Below are 27,066 nucleotides of genomic sequence, written 5' to 3' on the forward strand. Positions count from 1 at the left end.
ACCACCATCCCTCCTTACTATTATTCACGTATTATTGAACTAGTTTATATATACTTGCCATATTACTGGTGTATTGAATCAAAGGGAACAAGGTAATTCCACTCGTTGTCATAATGAAATTAGTTTTGTCTCCCCAGCCTCTGTTGGTGAAAGCTGTGACTGTGTCAATTTATACCTTTACTATAGTAGTAAGAAACATTAAATTCGTTAAATAGCTGGTCCTCACAGATATAATCTAGAACAGGTAACACATGCAAACAAGAAGCATCGGGCCTGAGCCTGCACTGCTGATGAGGTGACTGTTTCTGTAATGTGACAAAAAGCTATGATTGAAGTCCCTTTTTTGTCACTGGCAGAGGTAGCTAGAGCAGAGCCATAAGCGCATAAAGCCTGTGGCTGCAGTACATTTGCACTTCTATAAGATAATTAAGTTTTTTTTTTCTCTCACTCTGACACTTTGATGCCACAATGACTCCATCTCCTGTAGCTAAACCCCCAAGTTCTTTGATGTACCTGTCTATCTGTCTGTGCTCAGCCATGCCCCCAGCCTCAGATCACTTATTAAATGAGACATGGATGTCAGGACCTCAGATCTTTGTCGCTTATCACTGATCACCCGCTCTACCTGACTGTGAAGCTCTTTTCTTTCTGTGCCATTGGCTGGCATCGGCTGCAGAGAAAGTTACATGAAAGGCCTAAAGCTAGGATCATGAAACATGGTAAATCTTTTAGCACTGAGAAACAATTTGAGAAGTCCTAAATGTTAACTTGATTTCTGCCACAAGCCAGCTCAACGCTGCATATCCAGGGTCATGACAGCAGCGTGCCAGGACCTATTTCAAATGACATAGTATTTCCTGTCTCTGAATTCTCTGGGTAGGAATGTACAGTGAAAGACTAGCTGGGAAACACAGATATTTCTCTCAGCCCCTCAATAACTGCAGTTGATCAAAAGAAATAAACCACAGAGACTATTTTGTGGACAGAACCATAATTACAAATGAATGAAAACGTTACTCTGTGATTTCTGGATGTTTAAATAACCAGCATGTCAACTTTAAAGGTATATAATGGTATATTTGTGCCTGTTTTTGAGATGTAGATTTAAATTGTTCTATATAAAAGTAACATATAATGCATTCAAGCTATTTATTATAGCTACTCACTAATGCATAAAACAGAATAGCAAAGTCCAATATCCATATATTAAAGACACAGAGAGAAGCATTAATCATTCAGGCTTGATGTGTGGGCAAAATGTCAGAATAATTTCATTGTGTGTGTTTTGGCTTCCCTGTCTTTTATGTGGTATCTTGTATTTACAGTCACTTTTTGTCATACTTCCTCTCTCTCTAGCCTATGCTCTCAACAACCTGTCCTGTAATGCCACCCCTGGGGCAGTTATGAATTTATTGTTTTTGGCTGAGAGCCCTTGCAACATAAATAAGCTGAGAGAAACAATGGACTTACTGAATGAGCATCATACCAGAATTGTTATACACTAGAAGGGACAGGAAGACCCACACTTGAATTTCTATGCTATTCTAGAGAAAGTTCTATGATCATTGCGCTCATTGCATTTCTATTCTTTATATTTCCATCCCTGTTCACTTTTATCATTATTTTACTTTCCTTCCTTGTTACTTATACCCCCTTTCACACTAAACCGCCATCATTGTTATAAATGGCTCAACTTAAGTATGTGACCCAGGTCCATGAGCCTATTGGCAACACTTTTGGAAAATTGAAACCCTTTTGGTTACTAATGAGTTTAGGAGTTCAACCAACTCTTTTAAACCAAAATGATACACACCTTTTACATTTTTTTGTTGTTTCCTGGGTACTGTGGAGATACATGATGTAGAAAGAGCACATTGTTTCTATTCGTCTCAGGTAATCTCTCCTAGTGACCAGTGATCTTGCTGCTGAAATACAAATCAGGGTTGTAAAATTTTAAGTTGACAGCAAACTCATTTGATTAATGGTTTATGAGTTGTTGGCTGTCAGCAGCGTGTGAGACAACTGACACTTAATGTTTGCTTCAGCCTGCAAAAATCAAGTTTAATGCTCACGCCTTACAACAACCTGGAGTTTAACGGGGCTTTCTCTAAGTTTTGCTATTGCTACACAGCCAACGTTCGCAGTAAAAGCTGTTAACTTCCCATTGTAGAGAAATGTGAAACTTAAGCCCTTTGCTCACCAAAAGGTAGATAGCATGACCATAGTTACCTCTACTGTAGTCTCTACAAGGCCTTTTCTTATAATGAAGAAAGTACCCCAACCGACCAGCCCCACCCTGTCTCATTTTAACGACTCACTCTATCCTAAAATCTGCCTTGGAGTTTCTGCCCTGCTCAGCTGGTGTATTATAACCTCTTGTCTTTGACATGGCTAAGCTCTTGTCAAATGACAATCACCACCCCATGCTCCTGGCAAGAAATCAAAATGCAAATACATGTTGCCAAACCTTCATTACCAACATGCATGGTCGATCGCATTCTTTTCAGTATACAAGTGACTAAACAATTACTGTAGGGCTGACAATTTTTTTTTAGTCGTTAAGATGCATTTGCTATGCTTATCCATGTCGAAATAGCACAACAAACAAATTATTAATGCATTTGAAATCCTGATTCTAAAAAATCAGCTAGTTAGCTAGTGAAGATTTAGAATTGTCACTAACTGCTTCAATATCACCAGCTGCCTCAAGGATATGAAAACCAGTTTCTCTCAGTTTATCCGTCATGACTCTGAAGTCACTATCATTGATCTCAAATCCCTCAATAGCACATGCAATGCTCCTCCTTCTGTCTTGACATTTCCTGTCATATTTCTCCAGCATGATGCCTCTTTTGTTTCCCTTAAACATCACATCACTCACTCTCTTCAAAACTGTCTTTTCTCATCAAGAATTGTGTACTGTATATTCCTTCCTTTTGATTCCTGCTGCTCCGACTCATATTGCACTTGAAGACATGACACAGTGCAGTCATTGGTCTGGCCATATCTTATTGGTCTTTGATCTTACCGCCTCCATCCTGCATGTGGCTGACCAATGAGATCTGTACTAGCAGGTATTGATGGCAGATAACTCCATTGTGAACTAGTACTTACCTTGGGATCGTGGCTGTGATAAATTTCTAGCTTCCATGTGTCAGTTTTATTTGCCCCTGTTTGCTTTCAGATAGATGCAAATTCACATCAATGCAGCCACCCCTCCGCACTTTTGCATTTACTGGACACATTTGACACATTTTCTTTATTATTGATTTTATACAAACAAGCAATAAAAACATAGACAAAAAAAACCAGAACAAAAACACATGCTCATTGATTTAAACATATACTCAGTGCACCCACAATATTGGAGAAAAATATTTGCTGCTTTTCATAAACCTTTTTACTATCTAGTATCTAGTTCATGTAGCTTGCAAGTCCATACTGCTGCATTTGTCCTAGAAACAAATATAAACAGATGCAAAAACAGGCTCTATTTTTTTGGTTTCTATATTCTCTAGAAGTCTCATTGACAGCCCCCACACACCCCTCACCATGCTTGTCATGTCCACGGGGCTCGCACCGCCTGCCTCGAGGTGAGAGGTCTTCTGTCTGGGGACTCGGGCAGCACACGCCTCCTTTTGATCTACCCCGCACTGGCTGCTACCTGCAGATAGCACATTAACACATATGCACGCATATACACAGAGTGCTCTGCCTGTCAGCCAGGGAAGACATTTTACATCTCTCGCTTCCTGCCTCTTATGTTTCTGCTGGATGTGTCATAAACTGTGCACACACAAGAAAGGAAGCCTTTCTCTAAAAATTGGCTGCTGTCCACAGTAAAGCTTTTGTTCTTTGGATATATAGTTGGATGATTTAAGCTTCACATACAGCAAAAAGATAAAAAAAAAAATCCCATGCACTCTGAACTAACTCTGGAAAAATACTACAACAAAGTTAAAAGGATTTGGTAAATATGTGTAGTGTGCATTGCTAATCTTGTGTGTGCTCACTGTCATCTGGTTACCATTTGAAGGCAGAATTACAGCTAATGATATCCTAGAGGAAAACTACAGTAGCTAAACATGCAACAGTTCATCTGTTTCTTTCTGCACCTTCTTTTTTTTGGTGGCAAAAGGATGAATTCTGGTTGAAAAAACTACTAATATTTTTGGGTTTATATATGAACCCATTTAAATCGCTCTGGTCAAAGTAAAGCTTTGTACTAAGACAGCTTATGCCTGTGCTTGTCTGCCTTTTTTGGATATTAATGTGCCACACAAATGCAGTGTCTCCCCTCAGACACACACACAGTTTTTTCTTCTAACATCTGGATTTAATCAATAGCCAACAATCCCCAGCAGCCTCTCTATGAGAGAAGTAGGTTAGAGCAGCAGTGTCAAATATCAACCTCTCTCTCTCTTCATTTGTATGGCTATGTGTGCCTGAATGTCTGAATGTACAGTATGTTTGTGTAAAATAGACTCTGCAACCAAAATATAAGTCTAATTTTGCATTCCTAAAACTATAATAATGTAGTGCAGCTGTGATGTATGGTCCATATGTGCTTGTGTATATTTGACATTGTGAATCCGTAGAAGCCGATACAGAGATAGCAGATATCTTCACTTACTTTCTCTGTCTTTTTCCCATTTTCTTTAAAAAATGTATAAATAAATTCAGTAATTGTAGCTGTAGGTCTGATAAAATGAGAATTAGAAATGAATGGCATGACTTTGGTCATCCAAAAATTTGTAAATCTGATGTGCTGAGATCATTTGGTACCATTATGTTTTCAGGAAAACAAACGAGGAACTACAAATGACACTGATTGCACAGACTGCAGTTATCTTTTCGTTATCGTTTTAAAGTTTGGTGACATAAAGCTGTAATCATGTACTGCACAACACAGAAACATGCATCCCCGATCAATGATTAGCACAAACACTCGTTGACTTCAAATTTGTAGATGATGGCAGGAGGTGCTTTCCTCAGGCCCACAGGAGTGCAGGTATCCATCCCCTCACATTATACACTGAATCCACATGGAGAATAATGTCATGGGGGCCCTCTTCACAAAAAACACATTTATGCACCCATCGTACACACACAACATCATCAACCATAGCAGACTGTATGTATATACAATAGCACTACCTGTAGCTATGGTAACAGCACACAGTGATCCTGGGTAATGGGGGAATGTGCTGTTGATTGACAGGGCTTATATTTAATGGATAATGGTCTTATTTACTTTTCAGAGTAAAATATAAAAGACAACACTTGACGGATAAAATATTCTATCATAACCTTCCAACAAAAATACCCACTGTTCATTTACTTCTGCTATTCTGGATTCTGCTTTCATGGTTTAGAAAATGAAATGTAGTCTAACAACTCCTGTCACTGGAGTTGCTAATGTAAACATATAGTTAAACAAGAGGAAGTATGTTTTATAAGGCAGGGAAAAACACAAATAGAGAAAGCTCTGCACCCTACTACCGGATTTTACGAAACTGACTTCTCTGGTAATGATGTTATATATTGACACAGACATTTTTTCTCCACAACTTACTGTTAGTGCCCAGTGAAATTCTTACCTGCAGCATCTACAAATGTTCAGTTCCTTAGGGTAACATCCTGCAGTTTATAGATGTGAAAATTAAGATTAAGTCATTGGGTGGGGAGTGGCGGGATGAGGGAGGGATTTTTGGGAACACAAAGTCACTTGTCCCACAGCTAAGGACATGTTGATTTATTTACAATGCAAACACAAAAAGCTTGTTCAACAGCAATAGGTTGTGGTATGAATGAGGAGGTAAAATTAAACAAATAATCCGCATGTGAAACAGCACAAAATTTTGTATAAACGCAAAAATTCTTCACTTATCAAGAGTATGAGTTTTTTCATAAAAAATTCACTTTTGATGGTTATCCAAACTTTCTTATGAAACTTAAGGCCTGCTGGGTTATAAACATCTTCCCAAAGGAAAAATTGTTCTGGAGATGGCAAAAAGTTTGCACGTTTCAGTGTTCGTCTACTTGTTCAGTGGTGAAGAATTCATTGGATACTTTCCATACAGATATAAATTGCGGATTTTGACAGTAGCTGTCTCTTACTCTATGATTTGTCTCTAACAGGTCTTCCCACCCCTTCCTAATGAGGCTGAGATTGCTCACACCAAAAAGCTCTTCCGACGCAGGAGGAATGACCGACGGTAATGACGCATACGAGCCTACACACACACACACACACACACACACACACACACACACACACACACACACACACATACATACATAGACACACACAGACTCCCACACCTACCTCAGTGAGAGGGAATGTTTTTTTATGCGCTGATGTCAGATGTCAGTGCACAGCCAGTCCCATAGCCTTAACATCTCTCCCCGGCCAAAGCAATGTCAAGACAGGAATGCAGGCTCCACACTTCACTGCAGACAGGAAAAAGAAAAAAAAAAACATTGAGGAGACGCTTAAGGTTTTTTTTTTTTTTTTTCTTTTTCAAACATTTAATAGGTCACTAATCCAGTTATTCAGTCACATATTATTGGCCTCAAAACACTCAAGCGTTCTTTTCTCTTGAAAATGTGTATTTGCTTGTTATGCTTTAAAATATTTAATCTGTTATTCTGCCCCAAAAGTCCAAACTCTGCCACTCTGCCAGAAAAATTTTCAAGTGGCACATTTTAACTGAAATCTAATTTCACTCAAGTCTGACTTCATTGAAACCTGGTCTGTAAGAGAGAGAAAAAATCTCCCTTTTTCGTTCTCTCACTCTTTGCCCTGATGTCACTGGAAAACTGTTCTTCAGTTGCTAAGAGACAGGCAAAGAGAAAATATTTGGGTTGTATTTGTGGTTAAAAAGAGGAAATTTCAGCTCTGCAAAATGGACAAAAGCACTTTCATCCTTGTTTTTAAGTACAGAGCATAATTGGATCTGTCCAGAGCTATTGTGTTTATGTGTGATGGGTGCAGTGCAGGCCTGGCAAAAGGAAAAAAGCAAAAATATAAACTTGGACCAACAGCAGTTTGCTTGGGTTTCAATCCATTAGTTTTGTAAACTGGAAATATTAACAAGAGACCATCCTGTCGTCTTGTACACTTTGCTTCCAAGCGCATTTTGTCAGAAACTCTGTAACAGCTTGTATTTAAGGACTATTCTTGGAAATAGCTTTTCATCACATGCATGAATAACTTACTTCTTTCAATGCCTGCAGCTACAGCAACTGAGAAAAGCAATATAACTTTTTAGTGTTTGACTCAAACATTATGAAATCTGAACTCTTGAGCTGACAATATCGCAACTGATATTTTCCAAACCTTAAACCTGCTTGATTGGGTGAGTACATGCTGTTCAAGGTAGTGCTCCCGCAAGGCTTTAATGTGAAAAGCCACATTAGATTTGTATTAGGATTAACCTCTCATGTGCTAATGTTACGGGGTTACATGTAGCCCCCTGTCTATTCAGACCTACAACAGGGATTTCACAGGCTGGCCAAATATAATTACAGTGTAGCAATGGAGAAACAGGCTGAATTTTAGGACAAACACTGTTAAAGGAGGGGTGAGGCAGAGGATTAGAAGGGATGGACAAACATGAAAAACAGATCAGAACCGTATGAGCAAACTTAGATAAACTGAACAGGAAAGAGAAATGTTCTCGAACACAACTGGCAAACTCATTCATCAAATCTGCCTCAAGGGATCTCTATGTGCATCTTGTATTTTTTCCATGTACATTATGCAACAAAGATATTGGGGGAGGTCAGACGTGAGGAGAATAAAACAAAATAGAATTCTATTGTTTGCGAAAGTCTAGAAATTGCCTTTGGTCTATCTGGCAGATCATTAAAACATTCATACACTCAAAGAGCGCTTTTTAGGACAGCTGTACTTATGCTGGGTAGGGCCTCAAATATATGCTCTCAAAATAGCCTTAGTTCATCATGGCTTGGATTCTTCAAGATGTTAGAAACTTTCCTTTGCAATCTACCTCCATCTTGATATGACTCCATCACATCATTTCAGCAGATGTATCAGCTGCACATTCATCTCCTGGGAGAGCACAGCAGCATAGTGGTTAGCGCTGATGCCCCAGAACAAGAAGGTCATGGGTTTGGTTCCTGGGTCTGGGGCCTTTCAGTGCAGAGTTTGCGTGCGCTTCTGGGTTTCCACTGGGTACTCTGATTTCTGTCATCGGTCCAAAGACATCATGTTTAGGCCAGTTGGTGACTCTAAATTGTCCGTTGTCTGCGTGTGAGTGGTTCTTCATCTTTGTCTGTCTCTGTATGTTGGCCCTGTGATTGACTGGCGACCTGTCCAGGGTGTACCCCGCCCTCACCCAATGTGAGGTGGGAGAAGATGAATGAATGAATAGTTTTCACCACCGGTTGATGGTCCAGCCTCAGACTTCTGATATTGGTTCTTGGCTGACAGGAATGGAACCCAATATGAGCTCATCTGCCTTGTGGTCTGACATGTCGTCCATTCTTAGATGCATTTCTACTCACAGCAATGGTAAAGCGTGTTATCTGAGTTACCCTTTCTGTCAGCTCCACACAGTCTGGCTGTTCTAATCTGACCTCTCTCATCAACAAGGCGTTTCCTTTCACTGAACTGCAGCTCACCAAATGTTTTGTTGTTTTTTCTGACCATTCAGAGTTAAAAACCCAAGGGACATGCATACATTAAAGTCTTAGGAGGTCAGCAGTTTCAGAATATTCAAAACTATCTGTCTGGCACCAACAATCCTGCCATTGTCAAAGATACTGAGATCTCATTTTTCTCCTCTATGATGTTTTATTGCAGGATGCTATGCCACATTATTGGTTGATTGGATAATTATATGAGCAAACAGAAACACAAATATTGTTAATGAAGTGCTCAGTGAGTGTACGCATTAAAAAACACTTTCCGTTCGAATAGCCATTTTGTTATACTTCCACACAAGTGGAAGGGTAGTAGAAGGAGCACAGAATCATGTCATCATAGCTAAGGAAGCTCTTACAAAGTGTACACAATGTAGGATCCATAAAGCTGTAGTTGCAGTGTAAATGGGTGAACATAGCTATTTAAGCTTGCTGAGTGATCTTGTACAAAAGCGTAAATGTGTTAACATGAAAGAGAACTGGCACAGGAAGCAGACCCCACAATTATCATTGCTCACACATACTGTCCTGTATGAAGCTTAGTGTGTTTACTCATCAAACACATTAACTACATGTTTGTCCATCAAACATAGTAATCCTCTTATTTTGATATTCTCCAATGTTCAGGTTCCCTGACAGAATGCAACCAGTAACCCAAGGCAATCAATATTTGTTGCAGAAAGAAACCACATAGATAATGTTGCAGTTGTGTTTATTTACTTTGGTGTTGCATTTGTAGTCAGTGACAGAAAGAAAAAACTAAAAGATGTTACCTTGTTTGAAGAAGACAATGAAATATGGAAATATAAGTGCAAAGCTTAAGGGTTGTATTGAATAAAGCAACAAGAACACTTTGAGATTGAGTAAAGGAAAAGTGTAGGCTGGCTGTGGCAGGAAGGAAAAGAAAGGGGAGGTCTTGCATGTGTTTCTACTTTAGTAGGCACGTCAAGCAGGGTTGAAATTAGTTGTGATTTACTGGAATGTGCTGCTTACTGCTTTCTGCTCCAAAACAGAAAAAGGGTAAAGAGTAGCTAATGTGCTTTTTATACGTCTTTCATTTCCCTCTTTCTCAAACAAAATAAGTAAGTTATTAAGGAACCTTTATGCATTTACAGGTCATTTTGTCTGTTTTACTTGGATTTGTTTTTATTGTGCTTTTGCAATTTAAGGAATATGTTTGTTTTTTCTAACACCAAACACAAAGCCTATCTGCCCACTGGTGCATCCACTTTCCACACAATGATGTTCGAAAGTGATAGAGTGAACAGCTATTATAATTTAACTCCAGAATGTTGAAATGTTTAACCACACCTAACACCAATTTCACTATCTATTCTGTGATCGCGATGAAATCTTGTGTGTGCGCGTGCATGTACTAATGCACTCAAAGAAAAGTAAACTGCAGGGACCAGACACATACACTGTGTGTATGCACAAAGACAGAAATATGCATACACATGCTTTTGTCATATTTTTAATGTGCACATGCGTAGCTATGTTTTCTAAACCTTCGTCACCATGAAATGATGCACGCACATACACAAATCTCATTTCCACTCCCACAGTTAGCTGGCAATGGGTGTAAAAATTCAAATCAAATCAGATTTATTTATATAGCGCCAAATCATAGCAAAGTTACATCAAGGCACTTTACATATAGGGCAGGTCTAGACCAAACTCTGAACTTTTCCTTTCAGCTATTTATTAGATGTGTCAGTGGCAAGTTAACAAAGAAGTGCAGTTTTGCCTACTACATCACAGCGGCACGGTTCTCCAGCAGAATCAATTAACCCTTGTGATTTTAAAATTTTAAAAATACATTATCACATGTGCCTGTAAACCACAGAGGTAATCAATTATTCATTTATAGCAGTATTGAAAAACACTTCATATAATGCTTCACAATGAAGGATTTACTGGAAAAAAAAAAAATCAACAAAAGGAAACATTGGCCCGAACGCAAACAGAATAACAAAATGCTTCACTCTTAAACAGGGAATCCACAATACAAGCCCTTTAGTTTGCACCTATACCAAATTTAAACTCTATGACTCTTAATGCTATGTTGAACACCACAGCACATTAAGATAAATTTAATTTAATGTAATCTCTTCTATTTAATGCTTAACATTCCATGTCCAACAATGCCGGGTAATAAAAACTAGCCCCACTCACTTTATGATCTCTGATGATTAAAATACACTATTTTGTATACTGCAAAATCAATAACTCAGTAAGTGTAAACCTAAACATCTTTACTTTTACATTATGCCTCTCACCTGTATAAAAGAGATGCTGTATGCCTGTGGTGCATACATTCTTTTTTTTTCTGGTGAATACCAGTTTATGTGTGAGAAATTGTATGTCCATGGTTCTTGTGTATACACACTATGACATCGGGCCCCAGGTTTACTTGTTTTTTTCTGCGCCTACAAAGAACAGTTTGCTTTTTTTTACAGTATATATGGCTTAAAGTTATTGATTGTAATCTCTATACCTGCATTTATGCACACATTACGTAATTCTTTATTTTGAATCTTAAAATAAAAACTTAAAAGAAAAAAAACAAACAAAAACTGCATTACAAGTGATGTAAATGTTTCGTCACACAATCAAAACCTGTCTTCCCACAGTCCATTAAAGCGGTGTGTTGTGTGTTGTGGCCTGTGTGAAGCTTCGCCTCTGTTATTGACTGTCTGGCCTGCAGGCTTCTCTTCCCCCTGGGCCAATCGATTCTCTAGTCTGGGTCAACCAATGGTCCAGAAATCTCCATCCACACAAGTACACCTAGCAACAGCCATGATCGATCACTAGTATCCTACCTCCTCCCATGATGATATCAGCCAATTCATTTCACCTTTTTAGTTCCTATATTACTCTTCACTTCCTGTAGTTCTATGCATGTTGTTTGAATTAAATTAGATGACAGTGATGAACCTGTAGTTTTTCTTTTTTTTGTTTTTGTTTCTTTCTCTCTTTGCTTGGCCGTTCCCTCCTTCCTGTATCTTCTATATTCTCTTTCTTCTCTTCTGACATCTACAATATTACTCCTCGTCGTTTTCTAAAAATTGTTCTGCCACTTTTCACTTCTTCATTTAATCCTCGTCCTCCTCCCTTCCTCCAATCACCTGCATTGTGGCATACACTTTTCTGCTTGTAGAATGGTTGATCAGTTCACCCGAGGCCAGTTAACCATACTTCTGCCTACTGCCCCTGGGGGAAAACGGCAAGTCTCAGCCAGGTTAGTGACAACATGTAAGCCAAGATTGAGAGCGCAAACTGGGACGTGAAGAGATTTTCAAATTCAACAAACTGTAAATTGCAATTGATTTTTTTTCTCCTCAACAAATGCACAACGTCTAAAAGTCAGCTGATAAATACAAAGGCAAGAATAAAGAGCTCCCCTTTTATTTGTTTTTTTTTTCTCCATCAAATACTTGAATAGTTCAATATAAGTAGTGTGAAATACAATTAAAAAGATTCAATATGGAACACTAATTTAAATTTAAAGTTATGATATGACTCGTAATTTTAACAAAACAGTATTTACTTATTTGATTAGGCAGTCAATCACACCACAGATGACCTGTTTAAGTGGCAAGATATTGTGAGATGAGATTTCATCAGTGGCCCCATCATTTATCCTGAATGCACACGTCTCCCTGGCACTAATATGACTGATATACGGTCCATCCATGCAACACTTAAGCTACTGCAGAGCCCACAGTCATTAAATGTGATTAAAATTTTATTGCTTCCTCGCTTTCACCTCTTCACATTACTAGTAGATCAGGCGAAGGTCTTACTAGAGCTGAGCCTGAACTAGCAGTGACTATAGAGATCAAATTAATCATCAGATGAGTCAATGTCTGTTTCAGAGAGGGAGATACTGTATTCCTCAAATCTCAGTGTTGCCGATGAGCCTAGACTTTAGTGAAACATTGTAAAATCTCACTTTTTGTCACAAAAATCACATAAAATAAAATCTCTGAAACTATTTCTGTCAGTCAATGTTAAGCTAATATTCCAGATGTGACGATTAGTGAAAATCCTTGATAAGCAGCCATTTAACAATTAAAGGTTTGCTTTATAATTGAAAAAATTTGACATTGAATGATGCTGATGAAAATGCCTGAGGATGTACTTTAGGCGAGTTACCATCCACACATACATTTACATTTTAAATTTTCTAATTAAAAAAAAAAGGAACACTCACGCAACTCAATGAAAACTGTAAAATATTGAAAAAATGTTTTTACACTTAGCTGGAAAGTTGATGTGCAATGGAAATAACTTGGTTAATTAATCATGGCATAAATTAACTCTGACTCAGACAAACGAGATGAAAAGTTGTGACAGATGAAAATGGAGAGATGAGGACATTGAAAATAAATACATCAAACAAGCAGAAATATCGAATGTCTATTTTTGTAAATTTGTATCTTCAAATGTATTTATTTCATTTTGATTGAAATTTAAGATACATTTGGAAAGCTGTTTATTGTGAAACACGGAAAGGCTTAGTTTAGCCATATTACCACTGACAGAATGTTTCAGGGCAATACAAATCTGAAGATGCAAAGTGCTGGGTACAGGACAGAGTCAGAAGATGAACTGTCTGTCAACCTCCCCAAGAGAGTGGATCTGTAAGGCCAGGCGAGGCATAAACCAAATGAACACACACATATGAACTATAAATACACTGCTTCTGCGTCGTGCGCGCATACACACACGACCGATGGATGACGCAAAAAAGGGTAGAACTTCACTCCCAACCATCTTGGCTGTAATCGTGTACTCAAATGTAATCGTGCTGTTAATTGGTGTCTTCTTTATAAATTAAACTAGGCAGTTGGAAAAACAAGTAATTATCATTATGGAAATGTATCATCATTTTAAAATGTATTCACTGTGCACCGTGTTAAAAGGGGACTAATAGACTTAAACCTGAACAAAAAAATGCTCCTTGCATTAAAGAATCAACATTTGTGATGTTTGATAATTTGTTGTCTAAATACAGTAACCAAGTGTGGAAAAGAGGCATTTACAATATCAAGCATTTTGTAACAGCACCACAAACTACAATATTAAAACTGATCAGAAATAGGAATATATTTTTTCAAATATGATTCCTATCAATAAACAATGAATTTAACATTCATTGCACGTTCAGTGCACATATTGTACATATATTCTATCTTCATCCACATTGTGATATGGTAATACAATACAATACATAAATAGCATCAGAGCTGCATCCTGGTTTATGCTACCGAGCCTTAGTAACTATCAGGTCAGCTGTCTGCATGTCGCCTGCATTTTAATTTACTTAATTCATTTAATTTTGGTGTAAGAAGGTACAAGAGTTCTTTAAAATAAAGGAAGTTTATAAAGTAATTAAAAAGATTTTTCAAATCTAAAACTATTGAACTAAAATGAATTTGTTTGCAAACTTGAATTTTGAGGGGGAATATATCTGTCCAGTTTTTTTTTTAAAGAGAACGTTAACCTTGTGAAAATTTCTCTTCCACAAGGTTGAATAGTTTGTCCTTTTGTTCTGTAATCTCAAAAATGTCTGGCTTCCTCATTCATTTTTCATGTTATGGTCTAAAAAATTAAGCTATTGAAGGATGCAAAAATCAAAAGTGCAAGGAAAGGTTTTTTAATCTCTACATTGATGAACTCTTGTGAATATGTCTTTCTTAGCTTGTCAATTCAGCCTCCCCCGTGGCTTACACAGCCCAAAGGCCATGAGTGATTTTACTTTTGTTGCTTTTGGGAGTTGGGGGGGGGGTTCTTTTTACTAGGTTTTTGTAAAAGAACCTTTTAAAAAAGTTTGACTGCAAGGAGCGTTGGTTAATTTTTTGCCACTTTTTGTTGAGTTGGCATTGAGTTGGAAATCAGTACATAGACAAACAGATCAAACTTTTTTTTCGTTTTTCAGGACTGAAAATGCATTGTGCTTCTTGCTGTTCCATTCTAATTTTAAAGGTGCTTAGTATTTATGTGTGCTATAGAACAGACCAGTATTACAAGTTTACACTAGTATTCCTTTAAGATGATTTACCTTCTTTTATTGTTTGCTATGATTCTGATCTTGTATGGACTTATGGTGGGAAAAGCCTTTGTGCGTTCTCTTACCTTGTGTCTATGTATACTTGTAGCATGACTTATTATCATGTTCCTGAAACAGTATTTACTGAAGTTCAGTAGCTTTCTATGAATTTCAGACATAAATGCTGGACATCTGAAACAATAATTCATTATGATCCTTTGGTCAACAAAGGATTTTATAAAAGTGATGACTAGCTACTTCACAGCTGCAGTGCAACTAACTACTGTAGTTTTCCTTTTTTTCCTCTCTGTGCAATTAGTGAGTGAGTGGAACATTTGAGTGTCTGACGAAGACTAAACTGTTACCGACATGCTGAACTGACATTGGTGCTTGAGAGAAACTGAGGTTATCCTGTCTGGTCCTGTCTGACATAAAGGTTACTGTGCCACAAAATATTAATGAAGGTTAAGGCAAGAATGTGTCATGCATGGTGCATCTCAGCCTGCTGTATACAGAGTACCCTTGCCTTTTATAGCTCATCATTTAATACATGCCTATGCACCAAAACTGCATAGCTCCTCCATTTACTTACATGGGTAATCTGTTAATTGTTATTGAAACAGGCCTAGAGTTCCTTCAATTTATTTTATTGTCTGCATTAATACACTTGCTATTAAATGTCAATGTGTAAAAGCAAATATGGACCCAATTAAATGAGAGGAAAGTTGTGCCAGCTTCTGCTCACTGAGTTTGTTCTAGTTCATAGGCTGAGGCAGATAATTGGTTGCCTCCTCAGTGCCAGGGTGACTAATCCCCTGAACCATATGTCAGCTGCTTGTCAAGCACAGAGCCAGTGCAGCAAAAGCACAGAGATATGCAGGACAGGAAAGCACAGACACACTGTGTGTCCACATGTAAGCAGACACCAGGCTTTTGAATTTTAGCTACTTTTAATATTGTACCAGTAGAACATAGATTACTAGCTCGTTTCTGGTTTAGAATAATGGTGATGTGTGACTAGATGAACAGATCGTTAAAAAAACGATTAAAATGTGTACACCGGTAGGAGTTATTGTGATTTTTAGGAGGGGCAGGGGGCCTGGGAAGAATTTTGTAGACCATCATGACAATAGTGTAACACAAAGAGGGGCCAGAGTCATGTGCATCAGTTTGAGGTAGAAGCCAGCTTCTGATGCATCACATTGAAGCTAATTGCTCTCATTCCAGGAGACAGCAACGGCCTCAGGGAGGAGGAGGAGGTGGCGGAGGAGGGAAGAATCAGCCACAGCAGACACAGCAACAGTCACCGCAGCACCTGAGGGATCAAACCCAACAGCAGGCTCCAAACCAACAGCAGCAGAATTCAACAGAACTGGGAGAGAATAGAAACAATAGTGGTGACAGACCAACTCGCCAGTACCAAGGAGGAAATGGGCAGCGCCAAGGAGGACCCCCACACCATGGATACAGCCAGAACCGGCGTTGGCACCACAATCAGAAAGGTCAGGGACACGGACAGACAAACGCTACAGGCGATAAAGGATTGGCCCTGAGATCAACCAAAGACAAAGAGACTGAGAATGTAAAACCTGGTGATGAGCAGATCAGACAACAACAGGACTGCAGCAGTAAGAACCCCAATGAATCAACCAAATCTGAGTCAACACCCATTGCAAATGCTTTCCCACATCTGACAGTTAATAAGGAATCTCCCAACCCAGCAGGAGGTGGAAAGGCAAGTGAGGGCCAGTCCGAACAGCCCAAAATCAGCTTGCTGCAGTCGTCGAAGGAAAGGCTGAGGAGGAGACTAAAGGACAAGGTACTCAAAAGCTGCTTAGTGCCTGTCAGTCAGTATTAAGGCAGTCAGAACCAATGTGCATGTGTACACACATGGCACCATATGGTCTTATAATTACTTTCATTATGCTTACACACACACACACACACACACATATTGTCATTAATATAAAGATTTGTACACACACACTTTTCTCACACTGCTTTGCATCAGTCATTTCTACTTTATTATTTAATCCAGATTGACATAAAACCAGACTGGCAAGGAAGAAAGAACATGCTCTCAGGGAGGAGGTGAAGAAATTAAAGCAGCATTAACAGTTAAACATTTTTTATTTTTTCCACTGTGAGCACTAAACTGGCAAATAAGTGTCCTCCTTCTACAGCTGACTTATTTTCTGTCTGTGGTGATTTTACAGCATGCAAGCAGGCAGGCAGGAATTAATAAGCATATCCTCAGTGATACTAATGAATCAAAGTGTCCAGTCCAAGAGCCAGATTAGGATTTCCTGACCTTGTAGTATAAAGAACATAAGAATCATAAATAAGATCGTAAGATGTGGTATATTGGTTACATGTTACAAGCCACTGAATGGGATTCTTGTCATGTGAATTATGTGGTACTGGCATGAAAGCACCACAAGTGTCCTTTATCATGTTGGTTCTTACATCATCACAGTGAGTCCCAACCAGGAGTCCTTGGATGGAAAGTAGAATTGCGTCAATAAAAAAAAAAATAAAATAAAATAACCTTTTGATGTATGTGTGTAACATTTGAACACACATTGAAGTTACGTGCATGAAAATGACTTGGCAATTGAGTCAGGGAGCTAAGGTCTACTGTTCATGGAGTGTGATGACCAATGAACAGGCAAAATATTTAAACATCCTGCTTCTGAAATCAGAAGTAATCATTACAAATACAGGCACGAAAAATTATTCCTGAATACAGACCATTTAATTTAATATAAAAAAATATGTTGGTCAAAAGTTATTACATAAGTAGAAAAAACCTTTTGAATGGGTTGTGTGGACTGCTTGTATTCATGTGTAACCACAAAGGATGTGAACCACTTTGCACATAAATGTATAAATACTTCCAGTAAAACCATATTTAATGAAGTAATTGGACTGATGGTCACCTTTAATCTGTTGAGCTCTTTAACTCATTCATGATTATGTAACTAGTGCAACCATACTTAAGAAGAAAAACAAGTCGCTTGACAAGTGTTTATTCATTTTGCCTTCCTCAAGACTTCAAGTTTTTGGTAAAACCAGCTGTGAGCCACACCTATCACCACTGTCCTCTCTTATCTCCTGCCTCAGGAGGAGGCCCGAGTGGAGGCGTCAGGCTCCGGGGCACAGAACATAGACCGATTGGTGGACCTTCTAAACAATATGAGGAGCAACAGTAGAGGGGTTGAACAGCAGCTGGCCTCATTCATGGAGGAGGCACAGTGCTCAGCACGATCAGAGGAAACACTGAGTCAGGTGGTCAGCACAATCTATTCCAAGGCCGTGTCAGACAGGAGCTTCGCTGCCACAGCCGCCAAGCTCTGTGACAAGATGGCCCTGTTCATGGTGGAAGGGACCAAGTTTAGATCGCTGCTGCTCAACATGCTGCAGGTGAGTGTGGAATGTGGAAAGTACAGCAGTTCCATCTTAGCTCATCTCTCTTTCAGTGTTTTCATCTGTAGTAAAGTAACTGACTTCTGTTTTTAAAAATGTTTTTATTGCTGGGATTTGATGAGCGGATAATGACTCTTGCCTGTAGATACCTTTAAATAAGTTGCTCACAAAATGCCCTTTTAAAACAATTTCCAACATGGCAGCACTTGGTAGTACAGTAAATTTCTGGCAAACCATTAATTGTTTAAACTGCGTGTTTAACAAAATCCCCTTCATTTTAGTATCCACCTTAGTTTAACGAGAAGCCCCTTCATGTGGCAGCCAACTGTGTGTGTGATTTTTTTTTTTTTTTTTTTTTATGTCAATTGGCAGACTAACTAATCTAAACACCGAGGGAAGAGACCCCCTCCCCTTCACCAGGCCTCCATTCCTGTACTTTACAGCACTGTTCCAGTCTTGCACCAATGATGAAAACATCCTCTCAGCCTTTATATATTTCACTGCTACCCCCCACCCTCCTGCATCCCTTATGAGCTCTTTATTCCTGTGCTCCCCCAGCACGACACAGGCCAGCACCTCACTGCTTCTCTCTACACACTTTCCATGTCTCCCTCCCCTCTGACCACACTCCTCCCTTTCACCCTTTGCTTCATCCTGAGAGCCAGACACCCTCAGCAGAGTGGCAGACAGTTTAGAAAGTAGGCAAACAACACATATATGCTGCTTTCAGCTGATATTCAAAGTCTCCATTTTAATCTACCTGGTGCCTCATCATCATCATCTTTTTTTTTTTTTTTTTTTTTTCCCCCACACCTTTCCCAACCCCTCTTTTCTTTCTTCTTCACAGCCGCAATTCTTTTTTGGGTCATCTCTTCTATTTTCATGTTTTTCCATTTAAACACCTCTCCCTTTAGAAGTTGAGATTTTTATCCCAGACTCAGCAGTTGTGAATCCTGCCTTAATCTTCTTTATGCCTGCCCCCCATCAGTTTTATTTATTCCCCCTTTATCTCAGTGTGGTCCCTCCCCTTCTTTTATTTCTCACTTTAATTCCCACTTCCCAGCCAGCATGGACCCCCTCCTTGTCTTTGACATTTTGGCTTTTTTGCTTTTAAAACATTTTAAATGTCACAAGTGGGATCATGAAGGCCATTATTAATGATGTTGCTGCCAGACCCCTGGATCTCAATGTGGGGCTAATTAGTGTGTGACTGCTCTGCTTATTAAAAGTCAGGCACCAGGGTTTGTTGTTGCTTTGAATAAACATAGCCAGACCTATACCTATGTCTTTATTTAGCTCTACTGAGGAGAGTGGATTCCCCCCCACACTAATGCTGTTTGCCACTCCCGCAAAATGTTTTATTACTTTATTATGTATATATGTGTGTGTCTCCTCCTGGCGCTGGCTTGTTGTTTAAGTGTCAAATACCATGGCGATGTCCTTGAAGGTGTATGAGAGGTGTGTGTCGTTCTTGAGTGTGTGCGGTATGTTTGTTTTTGACGGTGTGAGTGAATTTTTTGTTGGATCTATTCAAGGCTGCATATTTTTTGCTTGTCTGTGTGCAGGCATTCAGCAGAGATGGATGAGTCTGTGAGAATATAAACCACTTGTATCTGCAGTTCACTGCAGTGCACAATGATAGGATGTACTCTGGAAAAATATTCAAAACAGCGAGTTGCTCCGACTGTTAATAAAGATTCAGTTTAACCTGCTGTATAACATCTTTACAAGTGCGCATTAAGCATTAACCCATATTAACCCCAACACTTTTACAACACTGACACAGTTCACTACCCTTCACTTTCAAACCGAATTAACATATTCCCCTCTACTTTAGACTGATAAAAGAAATTCATGAAGCTGTTTAATGTGTTTTTCAACAGCTTTTTGGCTTAGAGTACTTACTGCACTACAAGGTTAATATGTGTGCCACCTACAAAAACTCCCCATCAGAGAGATTGTAAAGATGTGAATGATGATTACCTCCACTCCTGATGAATTTATAAAACACTTAAATAACCACCCACCTACTGCCTTCATCGAACCTTTGTTAAACATCAACTAAATCTAGTCTTTTAGTTTATTTTACAAACTTATTTCCTGTTCTCTCTCTTGTTTACAGAGGGATTTCTCCCGTCGTGAGGAGCTTCAGCAGTCAGATGTGGAAAGGTGGTTGGGTTTCATCACCTTCTTATGTGAGGTGTTTGCAACCATGAGGAGCAACTGCGGAGAGCCATTCAGGGTGTTGGTCTGTCCCATCTACACATGCCTACGAGAGGTCTGTATCTAGATCTGCACTTCAATCAATGAACATGTCAATAACCAATCGATCGACCTAATGCACGGTTGTACAAGTAGAGGGAAGGTGTCTATCTCTGTTCATCTTTCTTGTTGAGATCAATACGTGCACCAAACAAGAGTTTCCTGTTTTTGGCCAGACCAAGTCTAGACTCGAGACACCACATTGAGGTCTGGCTCATGGTGTCAACACAGAGGACGCTATCAGTTCCAGGAAAATACATGACCCCAGGTTCAGTTCCCATCGGCTGGTTATGCAGTCTTACACACACCATGGAAACCATACAGCATAGCTGCAGCAAGCATACCACAATACAGAAGTGGTTAATGACAGCTGGAATATTGAAAGGGGAAGCAGGGGGTTGGAGGTTGCACAGGAAGTTTACTCATTGCATGACAGGTAGAAGGGGCAAGACAAGGGAGAGGCAGGTGGCGGAATCCAGGAGTGAAATTATTTTAATTTGTAGTTCAGAGCATGGGAGACGAAATAATAACAGGGTTGAGGCACGTGGCGGGTTGTTTTACAGCCCACGTCCACACCTCTGCCGGCCAGACACTCAACACACCCTGCGTCTAACTACCAAACACAATCATGGACGACTATTGTCATCCACACCCTGTCTGAGCATATGCCTAGAGCATTATCACAGCTTGTTAAGAGGCTCTGCGACGTGACTGTGTGGAGTAACAGCAGTATCAGCAGTGTCATATTTAGACTTATTATGCTTGAGGTCAGAAGACACCTGCGAAAAATGTGAAAATATCTGTAGAGTGAAACATGTTTGTGGTTGCAGGCCCTTGTTCAACAATTAAGTTCCCAGTGCTATTGTTCCTAATTTTTATCCATCTGCTGTTATGACTGTTGTGCTATAGCATGTCTGGGCCCCAGCTACAAGCCTTAAGCCAAAATGTTTGCATGTTTGTTTATGCAGGAATATGCTCCTGCATGTGTGCAGCTCTCTTCCAAAGATGTACAATTGAACTGTTTGATTCTTCACGGCAGCACTATGTATAGACAGAGCGAGTTAACAAGCAGTGATGTCATCCATTTCACCCATTCATCACAGATTCACAGTCGTCCGATGGGCCAACTCTGTCATACAAGATACATAAATACTTAGTGGAGGGATGATTATTCTGTGTTAGTTCATGATTAAAGGCAACTGCTTTCATATTCGCTCCATTATTTTCACAAAGTTTCAGATAAGAAAACCTTTTAAATAAGACTTTTCTACAAATGAAATTGCCATTTTGTTGGTTATATCTAACTATGCAAAATTTATGAAGCAAAAGTTTTCCTTTCTTCAGCTTGTTTATTGTGCTTGCTTCTGCTTCAGCATGTTGCTGTGGTTACATAGGCTGTTAAGAAACTTTGTGGTGAGTGCATAAATTTAGAACAGCGATTGAGCCAAGCAACATGTGCATGAAGCTGCTGAAATACACTGACTGTTTTTGAACAGAAGTTCATTTTTAACCAGACCAAGTATGTAAAACGTAGTTTATGCTAAGTTGCACAGACAAAAAAAAAACCCCAAATACTTGTCAAAATAACTCATCTTAAAACCGAACAAACTAATAACACTTTTCTCTTCAGTACAAACAGTCATGCACTGCCTAATAGGCCAATAAAATCAGAGGGCAGGATCCAGGATGCTTATTAATTCTCGATAACATAAAACCGTCTTTTATTGAAGCAAATGACCTGCATGTGTCCCACCGAGGATTTCATCAGGATATTGGTTTGCAGTTGCACACTGCAGAAAGCATGCACTTACACTGTCGAGTGGTGACATCAGAAGCTATTTATATTGTGCCTTGCTCTCCCTTTTTGAGTGAGAGAGAGCTCTCACAATCTAGAGTGAATGAATAAGAATATTTATTCTGATGGTGAATATGTAGATGTTTGTCTGCTTCAGAAATGTTATATTCAGAGCCTCAGTCTGCTTTAGGTGTAGTACAGTGCACTTTCTGTTCTTTGTTAAGCAGTCACTTAAACTCAGTACTGATGCGACACAAACAGAGTAATCTTATGTAATGTGACTATGGGAAGCGCCGGTCTTGACACTAGACCTGGTGTTGCTATGCAACAATGTGAAACCCCATTATGGTTTTATTTCTTTTCTTCTTTATTTTTTAACTCAGTCTGAGCATATATAAACATGGACGCGTTTGAGTAATGAGGTTAAACTGAAGGCAGATGAAGCCACAGCAGGCAGTTTAATTGAATGGGGATGTTTTTCTAGGTGACCTCACCAAGTCATGCAAGGTGTGTCTCTTCCTATCAGTGCGACAAGAGGCTCACAGCTGTCCTACTTATAGTTATTTGAGTTTCCTTTAGTCCTCATTAAATTTTTGAATATTAAATTGGAATGCCAAAGAATCCAAACGTTTTCCATTTCTGTGAGCTTTCTTTTGTTATGATGTAACTAACGTGGTGACAGTTTTCAGCTTCAGTAGAGCCACTGTGTGTTAAACGGTCTCACAGTTATGTATGTAGATGTCTTTCTTCTCGTATAATAGCATAGGAGAACAGTTGGAAGGAAATAATATCAGCTGTTGCAATGGATGGAAGAAATTATAATACATACAGTAAGCATAGATTAGATCGTTCGTCGTTTTAAATGTATTGAGTGAAACTTCACCTTCAACTCCCCCAGAGAACTCATTATGAGCTAAACTACTTGTCACACTTCTCTCTTACTCTGGAAATGACGAGACTGGTGCTCCTACATCAAACAGCCACGCTGTCACACACCCGTCTAAGCAAATCTGTGCAACCACTGGCTCTGACAGATTGGTAGCCATAAGGCTTACTGAGTCCTAGCATCGGATGGCAGTGATCTTGGTTCTTCTTCAGCAATTAAGATTTAGAAAATGTTTCCATGACAGTGTTCCTCTTGGTGGTTTGTCCTAAAATCTGTGTTTGAGTATACTTTAGCGCATATGGATTATTCCACAAATGTCAAAATTCAATGCAGACTCTAGACCTGTTGTTTGTCTTGTATGTAAATGACTCATTTGGCACCATTGACACATTATTGTTATTTGATTCATTGGTATTAACAAATTTCACTTAAGGACAATTGAAGACGTACTGCATTCACTTTCTTCTTGTAAACTCCCTGGTGTTCACTGCATGATCTCATGAGCTGCTTCTATAACTGTGCACCTGTGCCCTGCATCTGTACCTTATTTTGTTCATCATGCAGCAGCTCTACATTTCTATGGCTTAATTATGTATTATTCCAAAACAACTTACCCCTTCCTTACTGTTGCGTCCTTCCCAAACAGACTTGTATGAAGTAAAATGGCCTCCGATCACATTAAAGAGATTGCTTACTCTGTAATCTAACAGTAAATGCCCATCGTCAACATAGCAGGGTCTGACTCTATCACTCAGCCTCCCTTTGTCACATTGCATTGTTAACAAGTGGCAGTTGTATGCCCATCTGTGCATGGGGCCAGCATGGGGGGAAAAGCCAGCTAACATGTTTACCAGCTCAACTGTTTGTTTTTGGCTCCACTGTGTGTGTACACATTGTGTGCCTGTATTTCTGTATATGTGTGTAGATTTACAGTGTGCATAAAGCAAACCTTAATGTGTGATGAACAGCCAGCTTGGCAGGATGAAACTATGGTCTGTTGTCTTCCAAGACTTAAATTTGTAATGTTGAAAATATTTACAATCAGGATTAGGTCTTTTTTTTTTTGTTTGTTTGTTTGTTTTGGTGAACTGATTAGCACACTCAAACACTTGCAATTGCTAAATCTCCTCTTGTGGCCTGTACCCAAATATACAGGTATTTATACATCTGCTAGCCCTATTAGACTTTCACCACTATGCTGGTCTTGCTGATATGTTTGAATTTATTTATTTATTTATTTATTTGGCGCACAATTTTGATGTATATTCCCGTAATGTCTGTTCTTGTCCCTTTTAGCTGTTAGAGTCCACGGATGTTAAGGAAGATGCAGTCCTTTGCTGCTCCATGGAGGTATGTACCCCACCAGACACAGAAACACATGCACCCTCAAGTCCAAACCCTCTGTCCCAATTTCTGGTCCAACCAATTTAGATAGAACTATAGATAAAATCAAGCTTTTAATTGCCTGTAAACGAACCGAAAGAGGAAAAGTCGAGTGAGCTCTCATCACCAAACATTTCCCAGATGCTCACAAACAACTCCAACCTTTGCAACTATGATTATCTAGCAGCACTATGGCCAGAGGGTGTGTGAGCCTCTGCTGTCTGACTGTACCCATAGTAACAAGGTGCCAGACATTTTGTCTTGCTCCCCATACTCTGACCCCCTGCCTCCTGACTGACTCCCTCTGTGCCGTCTCTCTCCACCAGTTGCAGAGCACTGGGCGTCTCCTGGAAGAGCAGCTGCCACAGATGATGACAGAGCTCCTAGCAGCAGTCAGAGACAAGATGCTTTGTCCAGCTGAATCTCAGCTGACCCGCTCGCTCCTCATGGAGGTCATCGAGCTGCATGCACATCGCTGGAGCCCCCTTGAGGCTCTCACCACCCAATATTACAACCGTACCATCCAAAAGCTCACCACCACTGCCTAGGTGCCAGCCCCCAACGCCGCTGAGAGGAGAAGAGACATTTTCCAGTTGCGTAACAATCTGTTCTTATAGTTTTACGACAAAACTCCACACACAAAAAAAAAAAAAATCAGTAAATATATACTTTCTGTGGTTATTGAGCGTAACTGCACAATTCCATAATTTTCCAGAAAAGGCATCCACTGCCACAAAGAAACCACATACCAGCCAGGAAACAGGTAGGCCTCAGTCCTCTAAGCAACACTACATGACGCATTCAAACAACGACCTGCCTTTCTGCACAGATTTGAGAAGACACTAGCCAATTGATGGCCAGTAGGGGCATGCTTGGCCACACAGAGTGTGGGGTCTTGTTTGGATGTGACTGAGCGTTGAAGGAGGGAACAGACGGGGGCGCGAGTCTATCCATGGGGAATAGAGAGATCTGTACCCAAAGATGAATGGAGGGGGGGGATGTTCAGGGTAGAGCGTGTCAGTCTCTTCATTGTGTTCATTTGCCCTGTCACCCTCCCCTTCCCTCTGTCTCTTTCTCCTCCCCCCACCTCTGTCTCTCTGTCAGCCCCTAGGGTCTGTGGGGCTGATAAAAGAGAGGAGGAGGAGGGGGTGGCAGGGAGCAGACACGGTGCTGTCTGTCTGGGCTGTCTGCTCCACCAGGCCAGGGGACCGGGTCAAAGGGTCTCACCATGGAGCTCCCCAGCTCCCACAGCTCCTCCCTGCCTTTGTCTCCCCAACTCCCCCTCCACCACAACCCTCCCAGCAGGAAGCCTTTTTGTGGGGATGAGACAGCGGGCCTGCTGGGCTGGCCTGGGCTGAGGATAAGGATCAGGCTGGCTAGAGAAGGGTGGCAGATGGCTACTTGAGCCCTTGTGAGACGACACACTCCCAACACATCCCTTTGGCACCCTGGCTCCCTGCTCCCCATGCTCAGGCCGGTGTTACTAATAGGAGGAGCAGGAGTGTTGTGGTGGGGGGTTTGGGAGAAAAAAAGCATTAAAATCAGACACTGCTGTCTCATAATTCTTTTGTTTTTGTCCTAAAGGGGAATGTCTCTTCTTCTCTGATAATCTGTGCATGTCAATGCTTTGTTAACACCATTGTTGATATTATATTTTTTTAATCATTTGTTTTTATTATTATTATTGTCATTTCATTTTGAAGTCTTGTTTTTATGATACAATGTGAGTATGAGATATTGTAGTGGTAGGCCTAATTGCACAGGTTTGATATGTTTTGCACTGTATTCAAATGGGAAAAAATGAAAACAAGAAAAGTTTGAAATGAAATCTCAGTAGTGAGAGAAATGGCTTGAGCATAGTGAGGGATTTTAGGATGCTTTAATGGACTAGTGGCCTTGTCAATTCTCCATTTTTTTTTTTATAGGCGCTCTCTTTTTTTGGCCCTGCAGGGTCTGTGGCAGGAGGGAGCATGCTGAGGACTAAACAGTGAGACTTATTCACATTGTTTTATTGCTCAAGATTTAAAAATAAATACATACGTTTGAAAAAAAAGACATACGACATTAAAAAAAAAAAAAACAAAAAAAACAAAAAAAACAACAAGCATGGCACACAGAGAAACAGAAGTGGAACGCTTCTTTACTCAAGCCATTCTTTGCAGTGGACATTTTGCAAGTGTTTAATATCGACTGTATTTGATCTTGCTTTGTTTTTGAGAAAAATGACACCTATTAACCTGTGTCTTTGACGCTGACATGAAGAAAAGCTGAAAATCTTATCATATGAACTCATTAGCTTCTTATATGTGACCCTTATTCCAGCTAACGTGTGTACCAAGATACTGACGTACAAAGCCAATCAAGTACTGTTTGTAAATGGGCTCTATATGTAATCCTCATACGGTATATTTACAAGTATTTTAAAACACTGAAATTAAAAGGAATATGGAAAGAGTAATGTTATACAGAGTAAGACCACGGCTAAAAATTGGCCTTTTCCATGCATCTCTATCAGAAACAAACTCATTGCTTGTGAGTAGTTGCACACCCACATGCATATACTTAGTTTCCCATTGAATTTCTGTGGGC

The 27,066-nt window shown here is 39.7% G+C and overlaps 1 protein-coding gene across 3 annotated transcripts in view; it reads left to right on the top strand.

Annotated features, from left to right (window-relative positions):
* Positions 1-26,582, top strand: part of ctif (CBP80/20-dependent translation initiation factor) — a 41,957-nt gene extending 15,375 nt beyond the window's left edge. Inside the window, exons 8-15 of one of the 3 annotated variants that reach the window (XM_029516264.1) lie at positions 6,142-6,218; positions 11,831-11,911; positions 15,953-16,353; positions 16,447-16,544; positions 17,849-18,148; positions 20,274-20,429; positions 24,391-24,444; positions 24,804-26,582. In XM_029516264.1, coding sequence (XP_029372124.1) covers positions 6,142-6,218; positions 11,831-11,911; positions 15,953-16,353; positions 16,447-16,544; positions 17,849-18,148; positions 20,274-20,429; positions 24,391-24,444; positions 24,804-25,025 — 1,389 coding nt within the window. In that variant the 3' untranslated portion in view covers positions 25,026-26,582. Of the gene's footprint in view, positions 1-6,141; positions 6,219-11,830; positions 11,912-15,952; positions 16,545-17,848; positions 18,149-20,273; positions 20,430-24,390; positions 24,445-24,803 lie in introns of all 3 variants that reach the window. The other 2 variants (XM_029516263.1, XM_029516265.1) reach the window with 2 other exon arrangements.
* Positions 26,583-27,066: the final 484 nt, after the last annotated feature.

This window comes from Echeneis naucrates, chromosome 12 (genome assembly GCF_900963305.1).
Source record: "Echeneis naucrates chromosome 12, fEcheNa1.1, whole genome shotgun sequence".
NCBI lineage: Eukaryota > Metazoa > Chordata > Actinopteri > Carangiformes > Echeneidae > Echeneis > Echeneis naucrates.